General features: G+C 39.6%; 1 protein-coding gene across 1 annotated transcript in view; it reads right to left on the bottom strand.

The window, feature by feature from the left end:
- Positions 1 to 18,851, bottom strand: part of LOC123978147 (disks large-associated protein 2-like) — a 101,153-nt gene that overhangs the window by 30,140 nt on the left and 52,162 nt on the right. The window contains exons 2-3 of the mRNA XM_046061299.1: positions 13,578 to 14,731; positions 3,790 to 4,007 (exon numbers count right to left, since the gene is read on the bottom strand). Coding sequence (XP_045917255.1) covers positions 3,790 to 4,007; positions 13,578 to 14,731 — 1,372 coding nt within the window. The remainder of the gene's footprint in view (positions 1 to 3,789; positions 4,008 to 13,577; positions 14,732 to 18,851) is intronic.

Raw genomic sequence — 18,851 nt, 5'->3', positions numbered from 1 at the left:
CTATTTTTAATGACTTGAGCTTCTAGTCTAGCTCCAAATATCCTGTGAGAAAACAGTAAGTCTTCCATCTCAAAACTACAGAGAGCGTGTGTATAGCTTGTCTCTCGTTGTTATTAGAGAAACAATGAGAGCTAGGAGCTGCAATAATAAGAGATTATTATATTCTCCACCAGAGGCTAAAAACAAGAGGGCTGATTTGTCTGTGGACAAAAGCTGAAGTGATCAGAACCCCGCTGAGATGATGGTTACGAAAATAGCACAGAGCACTGAGCAGCAGTAGGGATGACGGATGCATGACGCCTCCCCACGTTCACAGAATTTGGCTATATCAGAAAGGCACACTGCCTGAAAACAAACATTCTCGGAGAGCAATAAGCTGAGTGAAAACAAGCTGAGCAACAATATGCTTAGTAAGAATGTGAAGGTGAAGCAATAGCATCCTCTGATTTACAAATACACTTAATGGAATATTAGGTATTTTGTGCTAGTTTAATAGACAACTGATACATGTCACCACAGTGATATTATTAGGAATTAAATAAAGAGTAACTTGACACCCCTTGAAAATCTTATGCTGATCTCTAGTTTTTCACCCTCCTGCAGTGAAGTACAGGTGGACTCCATAAACTGGTGAAGGCAGAGCACACTAGATGAAATGGACTTGAAACTGTCATCCAGAAAGGGCAGAAAAACACGTCTTTTTAGCCTGATACTAAGCTACTCTTTAAAGGTGGTGCACAAGAAGTTAAAAACAGGATCTCTTGATCTACAATTCAGTGGCCAGCCACTGTCTATATTGTGACACTGTATTTAAAGGTTAAGTGTGTAAGATTTAGTGGCATCTAGCGGTGAGGTTGCGAATTGCAACCAACTGTCTAGTCTACCTCAGTCATGACAGCAACAGTTACTCACATAATCACTTCCACTTTAGTGGTTTTGTCTGCAAAATAAAAGTGGGACAACGTTTTTTTTGCAGCAATGCTTTATTTCGAGTTGAATTGAGCGCTTTTACTTTGAAATATTCTGAAGTCTGTTATATGCTTGAAAACGTGATGCCCCTAAATGTTCTCTGCCTGGAGATACTGGGGAAATAAAAAAGTGTCCGTAGGTTGATGGATAAAAAATTATTCTGAAATGACAGTAACTAGTAATCTATAATGTATTACATTTTGGAAGTAACTTGCCCAACAGTGCATAGAGGGTGGTGGTGGTGAAGTGGGTAAGACACATGCCTTTGGTGTGAGAGGCCTGGGTTTAATTCCCCACTGTGACCCATCCACCAATGACCTTTTTTCCACATTTTTTTTGACAAATATGTAATTTCACATCATATTGGGCCATAATTTTCACCATATTGCTGAACAAATAGTTGGAAAAGCTGGAGCAGATAATAAATAACCAACACCCAAAGATCAGTCTACTGGGGAGGAACTACAACCCTTAGATTTGGGGAAAGTAATTTGGTTGGTTATGATGCTCTCCACAATGATTAGACAGTTATGGCACAGCATGGCATCACCCCCTAAAACGTTAATGTGACCTCAGAATCATTATAGATACGACTGTACATGTTTGCCTTTTGTTTCTTCATATTACAGCTTTTGACATTTATCTGTAGATATTAATATAAAAAAAAGGCAACTTGAGAAACCACCTCTCTTAAAATCCAATAAGAAACGTCTCCTCATTAGCTTAAAAGGATTAGTTTGCATCACTAACTTGCTTTACTAACCTCTGGTTCTCCAGTCACCTCCGTCCTTTCCTTTCCTAACAACCACTTTTCTTTTTTTTTCTCATCTGAAAACTGAAAAATAATTGAATCAGTCTGTACAGGACAGAGCTGTAGGCTACACCAGTTTAGTCTAAGTTTGTAACTTGTGTTCTCAACATTGGACAAGTAGACAGTAATAAAATTCAGCTACCAGTTACTTTCTATAAATTGAGAAAATGTTAAGTTACATAGCAGCCAAAGACGTAGCCTACTGTAGAAGCTTTCCTGCTCAGCTGTGCAGTCTGAAGAGGAGGGGAGATGTTAGCTAGCGCTAACCGGCTTCCCTTTTTCAGCAGGTGAGGAAACAACAGACTTTTCTTGGTCTTGAGCTTTTTATATACAGTCTGTGGTCTTGAGAAGCTAACACACTGTAACCGACAGAGCACATTTACTGCCAGAATATTTTCCTCCACTCTACCATGATATAGAGCAAATAACTACACAGTAACTAATGTAACAAATGTTGTGTCGCTACATTTGCTGCTGCGAAGGTAACATGCAGAGAGGACCAGCTCTAGACAGCGATAGTCACAACTCTCCTGCTACTATAGCTAACATCACAACAACAGCATATCTTGGTGAACTAGAAAGTAAGCTGATTGTCCGTGGGCAAGTCATTTAAAGTTACCTGACACACAAATCATGGCTGGAATTGCTGGAACAGTGTTGCGTGGCTTGGTCAGAGCAACTTTGTTTTTCATTTACAGAGCCAGGGCTATGTACAAATACACACACAAAACAGACAGCTAGTGGACTGTGAGGACGTATCCGCAGAATGTGACTTAAAGACATGTATTGGAGTATAATTGCATACCCACCTTTAAGGCTTCTGAATAATGCATCCCTATTATTTCACACTCTACTTGACCAGGGCAGAGACATTTGCAACACATTATTTACAGTGATTTTTATTATTATTACTGTCGACCGCATTTATATCAATAAATGTAGAGTAAATATCACAACCACAAACTACAGCCCCCAAAACAACCAGAAAGTTTTAATCACCTCTCTTAAACAGTGTCAACAAAAACTGAGCATCATAACCCTTTAAACCTAGAAGTAGGCTCTATTGCAAGGCTGTTAGGGCTAAATTGATATAAATTGCATCAGTTTTAGTTTACCTAATAAACTGGTTGTCTTTTTTAATGCAGAACAAAAACATGTATGCTGTACCTTAACTTTATTACCACAGTTTCCAGTACATTAACAAATGGTCAGTAACTTACTATTCACTTTTGTGTGTCAATGATTCCCCCATTCAAGCCCAGGCACTCTCTTGACTCTGACATTGTAAAAACCTGACAGTTTTTCCTAGAGACACTTTGATAAGATGAGGCGCATTGCCTGTGTAAGCTGTTGAGCAAATATCGGAACTAGCAGATAACAAAGGTCACAAACACGAAACCCACTTGATACTGCAATGTTCAGCAAAGCACTACTTTACCTGATGTCATGAAACAGTTGTGGATTGAATACTTTGTTGCCAAGAAAAGTTTCCGACTATATTGAACCTCGAGAAAGCCCGCATCTGCGTGTGTGTGTGGGTGTGCGCGCGCGTATGGGTAAATGTGCAATACTGTGAAGCCTAACTAAGCATTTGTACTGAACTCATGGTACAGTCTATGTACAATGTTTGTCATTCACTGGAGCAAACAGTCCAACTCTGCCTCTTCAGAGTTGAGAAGACACACACTGCAACAAAATCCAAGCCCATGCATGTAATAAGTAATAATTCAACAAAAAGGCAGTTCATTTTGTTCACCCTAAAGCAACCACCAACCACTGAGCTATTCCTATTGATGATGATATGTTTTAGAGAATGCCAGTTTCAAGAAGTAAATTTAAAAAATTTTGAGTGTGAAACACACACAACCTTCTGCATCAGTTTGCCTTATTTGCAGCAAACCATCTGCACATAAATTAATCTTTTAATGGTTTTATGAAAATAATTGAAATACATCGAAATCAAAACATAGCTTTGGTATCGACATATTAGGCTAGGCAGCCAGGCCTACCTTTGGGAGTCTAAATGTGGTCTCTGCATGGCTGATTTGAGGACGAGAGCATCAGGACGGATGGCCTTCTGTGGGGATGTCTTAGGGCTTGTGTCAGAGTCACCACTTTCATCATCCACCTCTCCCATTGCTTTGACATAGCTACTGCTGCGCATCCGCCGACACGGGATCTCGTCATCCTTTTCTCCTGGGTATCCACTCCACTCATCCTGGGGTACCTGTGGAAGATAACACACCCGTATTGAATACTCCATACACATTCATAACCAAAAGGATACTCTAAGAGATTACTTGTTTACTAGAGCCTGTGCTCACTCACTTATTAAACCATGGGTATAACAGTGGGTTCTCCTGCTCAGTGACAAAGTATTAGGCTAGTACAGCGAACTACACCAGAGATATTATTTGCAAGTACAATGGGGCCCAATTAGCCAAACGAGTGTGAGAGCAAGTGTATTGGAGAAGTAGTCGGATAAGCTCTGGCTGGTTTTTCCCTCAACAGAAAATTAAGCTGATTCACATTCCTGGTTTTAAGCTCTGCCTCCATTTCATTCCCCTCTCAGCTCTAAAATTAAAGCTCAATGCTTAACCTTACTCCACCTGTGAGAATCAGTGGTTTTGTCTAAGCAAAGTTCCTATCTGCAACCACGAACTGGCACTTTGTGTCATTCTTATGAAAAACATTAATTACTGTTGGCAAAATAGGTTAGAGTTAAACTAAACTAAAGCAAACAGAAACTTGACAACTAAAGTGGCAGATGTCTACAAGAGCCACAACTCATGTGTGCACCTCCAGTGCTGGAAGTAAGGCAGTACAAAGTAACACGTTACTCTGCGCTCTGTCTATGGTTCTGAAATCTCAAACACATTTGTGATTCTCTCCATGGTGCTGAAACATTCAGCGACACTCATCACTTGTTTCCTACATTGTACAATTGCAGTAAAGTGTCCAAATTCTGAATGTCAGATGTGTAAAATGTCTGCAGTTTGTCATAACCTAAAATAAAGCAAGCACAGTTTTTATAATAGCTTTTTTAAAAACTTTTTTTTACTTACTTATCACTTCTTATTTAAGTTTCCTGAATGAAAATGTAATGTTAGGGCACAGTTGACTTCTTGTGGTCATGAAGTGAAAACTGAAAGCAGAATTATGCATTATATTTGGCGTCTCTTTAAGAAGCTCTGACTTTTAATTTGTACCTGACATGTCAACATTCAAATGTAATGCCTTCTGCAACATTTGTGAAGCCTCTTTAAGGAAGGAGAGGAAAAAGAGTAAAGGAATCACTCATCGATATTTAAGTTACAATGTATAACATCTTCATGTGGCAGTGATTCAAGTTTGCCTCAGTTTATTAAAGCTCTTTTATTTTCTCTTCTAAACACATTTTGCTAGGTCTTTCTCTGTAAAATCCTCTGCTTCACTAAGGGCAGTGGGTTGTACACTTCTGACAGCAGCAACAGCGGTTTGTCAGGAATAAACACAAAAACTGGCTGGAAGTGTGTGGGGGAGTGTAAGTGAAGGCTCTGTCCCATCTGTATTCTTTCGACTAGTGGGCGGAAAAAACAAGGAGCACTGCATTGTGAGGGAATTGGTCATGCACTGTGGATTTAATATACACAGAGAGATATGTTGATAGTGTTGTGGCAGAGAAGCAGGGCCTTAGCAGAAGACATATGTAGTATGTATGTAATAATGTGTTTTTGCTATTTTACATGTTGATGATGATACAGATGTTCAATTTTCTTTGCACAGTCCAAACAGCTTGGTTCGTAGACCCAGTTGTGGATCCATCATTTCAGTGTAGTAAGTAATAAGTCAGTCAGATGTAGACAGTCATAGATTATTTTTTACTCCATTAATATAACAATTAATTTAATTCAAAATAAATATCAGAAACTTGTCTCATTAATATTTGATTCAATCATGGTGAAAAAGAGACACATAAAACACATTAGAACAATGAAATAGTGGTGTATAAAATTTGTCTAATTTCCTAGTCACTGCTGTGTTAGAATAATAATAATATTATGGATCCTATTAGTCAGATGCCGGATAAGAAAAATGCTGGGCCTCAAATTAAAAATGATTGCTGTGACACATAGATTAAATTAATGACTCTATGTTAACTTGTCAACCAAATGACTCTATGTCAACCCTTTTCCTGAAGTGGAGAATCGGTATTAAGATTAAAGTGACTTAAACCTTAAAATGGGCACTGGAGTAATATGCAGTAAGATAATCAACAGTCACAGATTGTAACAACAGTCTGTAATGTTAGTTTAAGCCATTTTCTCAGTCGTACATACAAAGCTCTCTGGGATGATTTCGCTTCAGTGTTCGTGCATAACAGTTGCTGTGATGAGCCATTTCCATTTTGCAGAGCTTACAAAGCACCACATTGCTGGGTCTCTGTCTAAGATACTCTACCATACTTTATATGATCATATTCATAGGTGAATTTTTTTCAGCAGCAGCTTGTTCTCCGACGGAATACCGGCTTTGACCGGGCTCAGCATTTCATTGTGACACACCAACGCACGTCATGCAAATCGTTGGATTTCCGTAATCGATTGCATCAATGAGTGCTCCAGGCCTAGTCATAAAATATTTATTAAATTACAGCGGCTATCAAGTTTTCCAGTTTTACACTTCTGTATGTCAGAAGTGTGTCAGCATTTCAACATCTGTAAAATTTCAATAATATTCAGGATCTACCCTTCCGTTCATTAATTTTAATAGAGTCCATGTTTGTGGTTTGGAAGAAAATTAATCTCAAGTAGCAGGTGAGATTAATCAGCACATTTTTGGAAGGAGCTCAAATGCTACTTTACATCTGCAGGATCATCAAACCAGTTGAATTGGAAGGGTAAAACAACTTTTAATAACACTCATTGGAAATGAAAACATGGGCATACTTAATTCAAGGATTTGTTGAAAAAGATTAATAGAATTTGCTTCACACTCTTGGTGATGATGCACTTTGTGTAGTTTCATGCTTGCACAGCAAAAACTGCCAATCATACCCCTGAGGCTAGGGCTGTAACTTTTAAATCGGCACGCTGTCTTTAATGACACAGCATCACTACTAACACAAAAAACAAGTTCTTCATTTAGCTTTGACTGACAGCCGAAAGAGAACAGCATGTGTTTTTGACATACTGTGCCTCATTTCTAAGGATCAAAATCTCCAGAAATCATCAGCATTCAAATACATACATATTACAGCCATGACATTAAGTAGCATAAATAGCTTTTTGTGTACATGGTCTTAGTGACTGTAAACAGTGAATGTTCTTAACTTTACAGCATCAGGATTAACAAAGCGATTAAGTGACTGTGTGCTAATTACTGTACACTGTGTTTGGCTATAAACATCTACACATAACCAAGTGCTCATGTACTGAAAGCCAGTATGTTTTAATTATATTTTGATGTGATACTAACCAAGGCAGAGTACATCCGATTTAGCTCTTCAAAAGCAATTACCCTCAATATTTTTGATTGTCATATTGAATATACCATTTACATTTTAGCTCACCTGATTTCACTGTGATTAATATCAAACAAGTCAAATTAATCACAGGACCTAAAAAATGGCCCTCACAGACACAATGAGGTTTTGTGCTCCAGAAGATGGTGATTTATGATAGCAGTGCGTCACACTACATGCTCTGGCACAATATTGATCAGGCATGTGCTAAGTACAACACTGTGTCATTGTGTGGTGCAGCTTTAACAGTTGTCCCAGTGCATAGGCCAGCCTCAGCTCTTAAAACAACAACCCCAGGCACAGAGCTGCCCCTAATGTTCTGCCTGTTACTTACTTTACCCAATCATATAACTGTTTCTCTGCCACAATCGCTGAACTGTTCACAAAAAGCAGATAGGCCCCTATTTTTATGCCTAGAGGTAGATGAATTTTTCTCTATCACTTCTGTTCTCACTTTCTGTACTTGTTGACCATCTGTCCCCCTCTCAGTCTTTCCTTTTAGCACCCAACATCCTCTCTGACTTGACGGCCCGCTTCAGCAGGGCAGATAGGTGAAGGACTAGACAGCATAAAGCACTTACATGAAAATGATGAACATTTTTCTCCTCTATGGGAGGTGGCAAATGGGAAAATGTAGAATATTTAGAGATGCTAATAATAGCACCCATTGCTGTCCCCACCATTAATCTAGTATATTTCACTCAGATGTTTCCCCAAATGTTTTTGTAGTCACTATGAAAAGTGTTCTAAATCATTTAGACCATATGCTACTAGAACTCTCCTTTTGAATCCAAAATGAATGAACTTCTTTTGGGCAGCATGGTGCGCTGCCTCAGCACTGAACACCACATTTCAGAATTCAGAATAGGAACATTCATTCACTTTGGTAACGTTGTGATAATAGGCACCATCTTTGTGTGGCAACTGCTTAAAAGAGTACTTTCCAACCCTGCCTAACTCGGGAAGGTAACATGAAAATTAGCTGGCCTGCTTCCTTCTTCCTTCAAAGACCAGATTAGTAAAATTATCACGCACACTAATCTGCTATGCATACATTTATCCTCTCCAACATGAGTGGAATAAAATGCAGCAATTGTCTGGAAACTAAATTAATCAGGTTTAAAGACAGCAATAAAGTAAAAGAATAATTTTCATCATAATGCACAACCATTGAGTGTCTGGGGCTGTGTTTAACAAGGCAGCCATCACTCATGGAAGCATCGTGCTAGTTCATTAGTGTTGCCTTATTTCTTTGCTCATTTGATGCTACACCTGAAAAACATGTTCAGCTGCTTTACACCTTTATTAGTTACTACTAAACACAGAGAATACAAAAAAAATCCTTGAGATAAAACATCTTATCACTGCACCGCTAATTTCTAGGGCTGTCCCCGACTAAGGATTTACATAGTCAAATCCGAAAAGTCCTTGCTGCTTATAGTCGACTGATAGTCGAATCATGTGTTTTTTGTGTGCGGTGATTGGTAGCTCCGCTTTAATCTTGAGAAGCTGCAGAGCTGCAGTCTCTTTTCAATTTACACTGTAAATTTCCAGCTAAACTGAGGCTCTCTCTCTCTCTCTCGCCTGTCATTCACCGGTGCAGGGTTTTACGTGCATTACTGCTGCCGACAACTACATGCACGTTCCCCTCGCGGGTCTATATCAAGTAGCCGGCTATTTCAAAACGATAAAATATTCTTTATATGGTTCATCAACGCTGATAAATTATTAGAAAGTCCTGCGAGGTGCGGACAACTCGGCACAACACCAGTGAAGCTGGAGCTCCGTCTCTTCAGCAAGTGTTCCTCCACTGCCACTGCACACATACACGCTACGCTTACACATGCGCACTGACGACACAGGGTTAGGGTTACAATTTTAGATTTATTCCAAAAACATTTATTGAAAGTTTTATTCTTTTTACATGTTTATTTACAGCATTAAACATTGAAATGTATATTGTAATAGGCTGTATATTAACTTATTGGGAGAAAACTGGTAGTTCTATGTAAAATCAGACGTTGAGCACCCCCATATCACCAAAATGGCATGATCCTTGTTTCACTGCGAAGCTTCGACTGTGAGACAGTTGAATCAGGCCCCGCCCATTGAAGGATTGAATCTTCGACTATTTGGGGTCAGTCTTAGTGATTTGATAAGACTATGTAGTAAACATTACACGTGTCTAGAACAAAAAACATTGACCTGTAAGAACTGGCAGAACAATTTCTAGTTTGTACGTGAGTCAGTCTGCTGGTTATGTATTGGTTGTTGGTAAGATATTGATTTGTGTCACTGAATGCAGTCTGGAGTAAGGTTTTGACAGCTTAGTCACCTACTTGACTGCAGACTATCACCTAAATCTGTCACCATAATGTTACCTGGATTATGCACTTAAAGGTAAATGTGCAGTTGGCTTTTGCTTTATTTGGGCATACAGCACCACATTCTTTATCAGCGTGCCCCAAGAGACATGCTTTGTTGCAGTGGTCAAATCATAGGGAGGACATCGGCTCAACCTTTAGGGATGTTACAGTAGATAATCTAATAAAGAAATCAGGAAGATACAAAGTTCCTCCCCAGATAATCTCCTCAAATTCCCTGCCATTGGCTGACAGATTTTATTATTACAATAAAGGGAAGGCATTGCACTGGCTACAAGGAAGGGCAAGAACATGTGATTGATTGAAGCTAAATTATTTATACTGTACTGCCTACTGTAATGTCTTTACTGCTCACTAAATACTGTTTCTCACCTTCAAAACATCCCTCGAGATCGTGGGACAAGGCCAAACTATTATTTATTTACTCTTTGCTTACCAAACTTAATCCTGTAAAAGTATTTCTCTTACACAGGCGGCCTGGCCAAGTTAGTGATTGAAGACATAATTACTAAAAGTCAGTCTTAGAACTAAGCTTGGGCAGTATCAATGTCCTACGGCATACCAGGGTATTTAGATATCCTGACGGCATGACTTTCAATACTGTCAAAAGTAGAGATGCTCCTCTTTCTATTAAACTGATACAGGGATGCTGTATTGAGGTGATGTATTGTAGTGTAAGCCCTCTACGTAGGCGGGTGACACTGTGTGAAACCGCCTGATATCACTGACAGCACGATAACCCCCTTCACTTTTTCAGCAGCTGGTAAACAACACACACACACACGCGCAGGAACTTTAGCTGCAGCCTTTTCCCACTGACAAGCTGCAACCTACACTGTACATTCACTGCTAGACTTCACTTCACTCACATTTACCTGCCACTCGCTCATTTTCACTCAACCACTGTCACTACGCACACAAAAAGGAGCTACTCGTCGGCGACAGAGAGTGGTGGGTATAACGTGACAGGACTATTAAAGAAGATGCAAGAAAATGCATCTGCCCCTGTTTGGAGTATTTTGGGTTCAGTCCCGTTGATAAAGGTTACCCAGCCAATATGGACGAACCACCATTCAGCCCACTTTACATATTAAGTTAATTATTAGTTATTCAACACAATAGTTCAAAAAGTAATTTGTAAAATTGTCACAATTGTCACAATGCACAGTATCTCTGTATTGAGCCTCATTTAAAGCTTACAAAATATGCTTTATAGCTGGCTAATTTACATTTTCTATTGTTTATTTGTTGATGTTTCATGATTATCGTTTAAGATTTTCACAATAATACTTAGTTTTTCTTTCACCATGTTAACAGTCATTTTGTTTCACACAAGCTTGACCCTACAGCAATGGTTGTTCGCTTAGGAGGTTAGCCTGAAGACTTGACTCCTGCTGAAACAAGATTATGTCAACAACTTGCCCAACGCAGACCCGTCCTCCTCATCACAAGTGAACACAGACCTAAAGGACCCAGACACATCAAACAGATAAAAGCCGATGAGCACACAGAGTGTTGACCACGATCTCCCCTCACTTATTCCACTGAATAAGGCTCTCAGTGTGGACATGCTCAGTGCAGATTGTGCCCATGTGGCAGCTGCAGGGTTTCTGCCTGCTGACACATATGCTTGTCAAATGCTTGTGAGAGAGCCTCTGTATTGAGTCTTTCAAAGATTCCACCTCTTCTTCCTCTCCAAGTATGGACAGTGTGATGGACCACCGTCACTACGGTTGAGTATGCGCTGCGACTGCCATACCAACGAGCCTGGCTGATTGGCGTTTCGGTCAAGTTGCATGTTTGGTACCCCGTAGATCCGGGTGGGGTTACTGCTCTTGCCTTTCTGTCACAGACAGGAATGCATCTAGAACCTAAGATAACTGTTCACAGATTTGTGTAGCACCATATTATGTCCACTATCAATAGTAAAAAAGAGGGCAGACAGTAAAAGTTAATTACACTCCAAGCATATAAGTGTTTTTAATCTTCCTGAAATTGAGTGCAAAACGCAAGTGTGGCCAACACATTTTTGCATTATTACGGATTGTGTGAGGTTGTATATATGTTATGAATATGTTATTAAAGGAGCTGTATGTGACAGTCACTGCCACTAAATGTCGCACCAGCATCTCAGACCAAAACAAACCAGACTAAAGTCATCATAAAACACACTTCATTTAAACTAGACAGAAGCTAAATAAAACTCACCAAAACCATTGTTAGTCTGTCCACTGTTCCAACGATTGCCAACTCTGGTTTCATCTAACCTTTAATTCACAGAAATATTAAGGCTCTACACCCCAGTTGCAAAATGAACTGCAATGACCGCTGGGGACATATGTGGCAGTCAAACTACATCCACTAACAGTGCTTCTTTTTAACACTAACAAGCTTAGATTTTTATTCAAAGTGTCTGGCGACTTTGTGGAAAGGATCCCTACAGTGTGAAACAGTAAGATCCTTTTGTTTGACCAGAAACAGCCTATATATCAATCTGGATCGCCACCAGACTCCATGCACATGTATCTTTACATGGCAAATATTTGTTTGCTGCTATATTAATGTTCAGTATCTCATATACAGACCTTTAAGTCCTGATGATGCCCACATTTCAGTTTAATTCACATTTCAGAAGGCACTGAATCTAAGTCACTATGGATGAAACCATTTGCTGAATATTAAAAATGAAAAGAAATTGAATCAAAGATAGCTGAAACTGCCCTGCGATGGACTGGCGACCTGTCCAGGGTGTACCCCGCCTTTCACCCGATGTCAGCTGGGATTAGTCCCAGCAACCCGCAACCCTGTATGCAGGCTAAGCGGTTGACGATGGATGGATGGATGGATAGCTGAAACCCGAAACATTTGGCTTTTGACTGTGATTTCGAAGCCAGTACCTGTGACTAAACTAGTTAAGTCTGTTAATGTGTCAGTGGTATAGCCAAGACAGGCTTAAAAAGCTAAAACATAACGTGTTTCTATTTTAGTGCACAACCTCCTACATCAGCTCTTATTGAACAGTATATATTTTTTGTTAAGATGCCAAACCTGTGTGTTTTCTACATTGCAGTCTAGCTCAGGTAGCCCTTTATTTTCAGTGTCTTCCACCACGACATTGATTCACTCAATTGATCTCTACATCTTAATAGACAATAGCTCCCTGAGGTGACAACACAAAGGGAAATCCAGGTTAAATATATTGGCTTCTCACACTGGACACTGTAATTGCCCTCAGGAGAGTAACAGAAAGAAAGGTGGAATCCGAAAGGCCTCCCTGGCAGGATTTCTAATCAATACATCAATCACTGCATTTAACTCAGAAGGGCCTCTATGGGGATGAGTGGATATTGATCTCAATTATTGTTTGTTACATTTTAAGATAGGTAATGTTCAGGGTCTATACATTTACTGCCACTAAAATTCACTAAATTTTTTGTTTTTTAGTTAAAGTGATAGAAATTGAACAATGACAATAATGCCAGTAAATTGTTTTAAGGAAGGATACAGATTTTAACTTTTAACCATTACTGTGTGTTAATGTTGCATTGACAACTGTGCATTTAGTAACTGAAATAACTCAAATCAAAGTTCCAAAGTCCGTCTATCATTTCCTAAACTGTTTAACCAGTCATAAATTCAACCACTTCCTATATGTGAATTCTTTAACTCAGACAGATGATCCCACTCATATTAAATAAAAGACAATACTAACAAACTGTTAATTGTTATACCAAAAATCCTAATTTAATGGGGAAAAACATAACCAGTTTTTATTTATGGTTATATATTCCAGCAGAAGCATACCCAAAGATGCAAACACAAACATTAATTTCATTAGCTCCAAACAAAAACTTAACACTTGTTTGATTTCTGTCCATTTAAAAAACAAATTAAGTAAAGTACCACTCACCTGCAGGTAGTGACATGTCCGCGATGAAGGCTTGAGGTCTGTGTGCATCATGGGTTTCTCTAGATTAAGCGATGACTTTCTATAGGCCTCCTTGGCCTGGCTGACTGTCAGTGTCGACCAGGAGCTCCTCTTCATGAATTTGCCCTCGGGCGCCATGGCCATGCTCTCACAGGCTGAGCACTTGACATCATTGTTACTCTTAGAGGTCTTGAGTGACAGGTCTCCAAAGTGGTGGCTGTGCATGGATTCTGGGTAGCAGTGGCTGACATGTTCGGCGTGGTGCCTCGACATGACACTTGGTGTGCGGTAGGTGCTGTCGCTATCCAGGTTGTCATCTGAGCTCCACCAGCCGCCAGAGCGGTGCTTACGTTCTTTGCTCTTGCTCCTCTTGCTACCGTGTTTAGTGGAGTGGTGGCCATGATGGTGATAACCTCCTCCTCCTCCTCCTACAATATCACCTTTTGTGCCATTCATTTTGGATGATCCCTCCAGGGAGTGGGACTTGGTGAAGAGCTTCTGGACAGAATGAACAAGGTGTCTGATGCGGCCAGGACTCTCGCTGCGTTGCTCAGTGGTGGTGGAGGTGCGCTGGTACTGTAGCGTGTGGAAGCCATCACGGTGTAGTGGCAGTTGTTTCTCAAACTGGTCTAGTAGGGTAGCAGGTAGGCGGTTGCTCTTGGTGCCGGCGAGATGGGAGGAGGCGGCTGCTGCAGCTGCAGCGGCAGCGACAGCTGGGGAGGTGGCAGAGGCTGTGATGGCAGCGCAGTCATCCCGTGTGGCTGAATCATAATACTGAGAGCTGTAGTGCATTCTGGGGAAGGTGCTGCTGGAGATGTGGTCAGGCGCAGCAGCTGGGGGCATTATGACAGGGGACATCATCATGCAGTCAGAGTGGATGGAGCTGCGCGGCGAGTAGCGGTGGTGGAACTCCATTGGGCAGCTCTCTGTGGGGCTGAGCAGGTAAGACGAGTGGCGGGTGTCAGAGCCATGGTGAGTGTGGAGGTCATGGACGTGAGGGTCATAGTCCAAGCCATAAGGTAAAGGGATCTGGTGCTGGGAGCGGCTGCCCGATAAGCCCTTCATGTTCCTGGCTGGAGGGAGGCGTCTGCCTTCATTGAACTTTCGAGACGGGGACCAAGGTGAAAACTTCTGGTCTGTTTCAGAGAAGGGGAAAGAAAGAAGGAAATAAGGAAATAAGACACAAGCTGGAGAGAGTATTGTCAAGGAGGAGTTATTCTGTTTCCAGTCCAAATCCCCATAAGTTGAAATTGCTATTTTGGTTCTCCTTACAATTACAAGCAAGAAGAACATGACGGATAAATATTCCCACAGGGTACACTTTGCATTCATCCGACATTCACAACAAGAAATCTCTTTACTTCATAGACACTGACCTTTTATGTGCATGTACATGTGAGTGTATGTAAATATTTCATCCTCAGTATACCCTATGGGACCTATAATGCGAGTGAACACGCTTGCAGAGGAGAGAGACCTTATTAAGTTACTATAGTATTACAGGACACATGGAAGTATAATGATTTCTAACTAAGAATGACAATTCCTAATTGCACAGATTTGAAGTTAACTCAAGTTGTTAACCATTTTAATGAAGTCAGAAATGTAAGTTAACCTGTTGCATAAAAAAGACAAACATGACATCACTGTGCTGCGTTCAATATAGTGTGGTGGCACAGATACATGGTAGAAATCGTGCAGAAATCCTTTCTCTTGTTAGACAGGCAAAGGGTTTGAGCTTCTTAATTAATGTATTTTTAAGTATGACACACTATGCGTCAAATCTCACATGAAAACAAGCTTGGAGGTTTTAAAGCTCAATCACAGGTATCTTATTTGTAATTTGTATAATTTGTCATAGATTACTGATTATCTCCTTCAAGCTGCAATGACTTGAATAATCTATTGGAATATTTTTTGCACACAACTGATTTTATTGTTTTCCATAAGGGTAGATGTCCGCAGATGAGTTTAATCTCTATATGCATGGGCCAATAAAGAGAATACTACACAGGAAAAAAAAAACATTTATACTGTACATATTTATTAGTGAGACACTGATGAACATGCATTGTGAATGGTAATAATATAGTACTAGCTTAGATAGATTGTAGATATCAAAGAGGACCAAAAATGACTTGATAAAATGATCAGAGTAGATGAGAATGGTGAGTTAGTTGCTAACAATGACTGTTGATTAATACAGTGTGACCTTGTGAAGTAATATCCAAAGACTGCTCCATAATACGCTAACACTGATGATGGAGGCTGAATGAAATTTGCTTAACATCCTGTTTTAACCTGATAGTGCCTGTGTCCGAGGCTCCATCAAAATGCTTTTACCATACGACTTTAATAATGAACTTATCTTGCAGCAAAACACCAAGAAGATTACAGAACATAGGAGTCTCACCTGGAGGCAGCAAACAATCTGCCAACTAGCTGTGTTCGACCAGTTACAGTCATTAGGCTACCTCCTTTAAAAAGCAAAACTCGTGATGGGAAGACCAGGTTCCTAAACCTATCCCACAGCAATCTGTTGAGCAGGGAGCCAATTCTCTCAACAAATGGAGCTAAGTCCTCTGCAATCTGTGGTAAAAAGTATTATTTCTCAAGCCCTGCGGTGGTGAACCAGTTGTTATTAGCTATATGCCTAATTATTTTGAGAAGAGCTGTGCAGATCACTGGGCGGTGATCACAAAGAGCAACAAATTTTGTACTACTTCAAAGAGACTTTAAAATGAGAGAATTTAGTAGCTTCTATTTGAGGGGTTAAAAAGTTCAGCATAAATTTATGTCTCTGGAAGGCGCTCAGTGGTGAATGCTGCTCAGCCCCCCATGAGTTTCTATATGTTCATATAATACTGAAACAATATGCACATAGCAAGCTCATACTATGTTAAATCTAACATGTATTGTACAGAACATTAAAAATTAGAGAATATATGTTAAAATGCATACACTTTTATTAATCCTTTCACCATGATATTATCATAGCATAATTTCTGATTATGTTGCCTCTAAAGGAGGAGACTATATAGTTCAACAGAACAGGAGTTCTCCAATTTCTCTGATTAATACTGTAGGCACTATAATCTGTGATAAATTAACAAAAGCACTTTCAGTTACAAAGCTTTGAGGACAGTGTCCTCATGTTTTATAATTAGTATTTGAGAGATACTGTGAGTCAATAGGATCAGTTCTTTGTTTCTGCTTCTGCTGGTAATACCTCATTGTCATGTTCAAAAACTCAGGAACTATTAATGAATAAGTACACTCTTTTGTCTGTTTCAATACAAGCAAAATCTGTCTTAAATTTTAATTTCCAGATTCATTTAAGTTAGCACTACAGGTTCTGTATTTGTGACATGAAGCACAGAAAAACCTTCTCTTGGTTTTACTGGTATATAAACTGAGATTAAACAAAATATAAATGTTTTATAAGCAAGTCAATTTGATGATATTGAAATTGAATTGTGTAAATAATGTAAAAATAAAAATACTTATTTAGGATACTTATTTACTGTAGATCCTAACTTGATTCTACAGTTGCCAGTTTGTCCTTTAATCTCATTAAAGTGAGTCCTTTATTTCCCAGCCATTTTTGTTTTTGTAAATGTATACCATGGTCAAAGGCACTACCAATATTTATTATTATTTTCCATTTCCTCTCTCTCTGACTGACGCACGAATCTTGATAATGATTTCTGTTATTTTTTTGTCAAATGAAGACACAAGAAGACATGTAAAACAGACAGAACCTTTCAACAAAATGTGTCAAAATGAGCAGTGTTATTAAAAGCATCTGTCATCATGCTTTATCCTCCTGCATAACAATTACAGCCTACATCTTGCCAGTATGTGATAAAAGCTATAAGGTAAATGGAGACAATGCTGGAGCGTCTTGAGTGACTGCCATTCCCCTGTAATTAATTACGTTAAGTTCTCTGCAGCAGGAAACCCCAGTCTGGAAGAGTGCACATATAGTCTTACATAACATTTTGGATCTCTGATCTCACACACCATTTCAAAAGGAGCCAGAAATAAAATGCACAGTCGTCATGGCAACCACTGCTGCAAAAACTGTAATAGGATTTTCAAGGTTGTTTGGGGTGGATCCCGGTCTAAAAAAATGTGTGTGTATGTGGGGCAACATACAGTATTTAATGTGATACAGACACTTGAGCTTGATTTGCCATATGGGCTGCTGTGTTTGGTGCACCATTACAAATTGCTTTGCATTTTGTAGAGTTCAAACAAACGATAAATGGAAGCACTCGCTTGGACACACACAACCAACTCAGACTCAACTGCACATGTGATCACTTAAAATATGGCTTTCTTCAGCATTTAAATGACAGATACCCAGACACACATGACCTCTCTTTTGAAAAGAATACATATCGGGCAACAAAACACTTTTGAATCACAAACCCTTAAAATCCACCATCAGTGGGATTTGTTTTTACCAATGGCTTTCTTTGAACATCAGTGGATGTAATTATTGTTTTCACTTACCCTGCTTAGATTTTTGGTTTAACTACAGTAGAATACATTAAAACCCACTATTATTCACTAGAGGGTGTAATCAGCTATGTTATGGGATTCATTTTCACAGGTAATTTTATTCTCTATAGTACCATCCTTATGTGTTCTACTGTTTATCACATTTGCACCATCATAGCCATCTGTTGTCTCCCCTCTCACAATCTCTCAAATCTCTATGACTATCTCTCAAACGCATTGAAGTAAATGACATCGACTGTTTACTCAGGCGACAAAATGTGTAAAATTAACGATAATACTAGTAATGAATGCAGAGAGAGATCGTTTGTGTGTGTGTGTACATACATACACACATGCTATGCTCTGTTATGTGTAGTAATGTAGTCCACAGGTGTACTTCTAAACATGCAGTGATTCAGTAATCAGGCAATTTATCAGTATGCTTGTGAAAACATACAATATAGGCGGTAGTTAATCATTTTCAAATCGAAATTGCGATTTGAAAGAACGTGATTAGCTAATCGTGAAGACGGCGATTAAAATGTAGGTTAATTACGCAGTGCATCTGACCCGTTTTAAACAGTCATGTAGTTACAAATTCATTTCATTGTCATTCTTGCGTGACAGACCTGCTCGCCAGTCACAAGCGCCACGCGCCTCCTGTTGCGGTCCTACTCACCAATCAGAGGAGGCACAGGGCGTGTACACTTTACAACAATAAACGAAACTAGAGGAAAACATGGGCCAGCC

Source organism: Micropterus dolomieu, linkage group LG10 (genome assembly GCF_021292245.1).
Source record: "Micropterus dolomieu isolate WLL.071019.BEF.003 ecotype Adirondacks linkage group LG10, ASM2129224v1, whole genome shotgun sequence".
Lineage (NCBI taxonomy): Eukaryota > Metazoa > Chordata > Actinopteri > Centrarchiformes > Centrarchidae > Micropterus > Micropterus dolomieu.
This window is presented reverse-complemented; position numbering and strand designations above follow the sequence as displayed.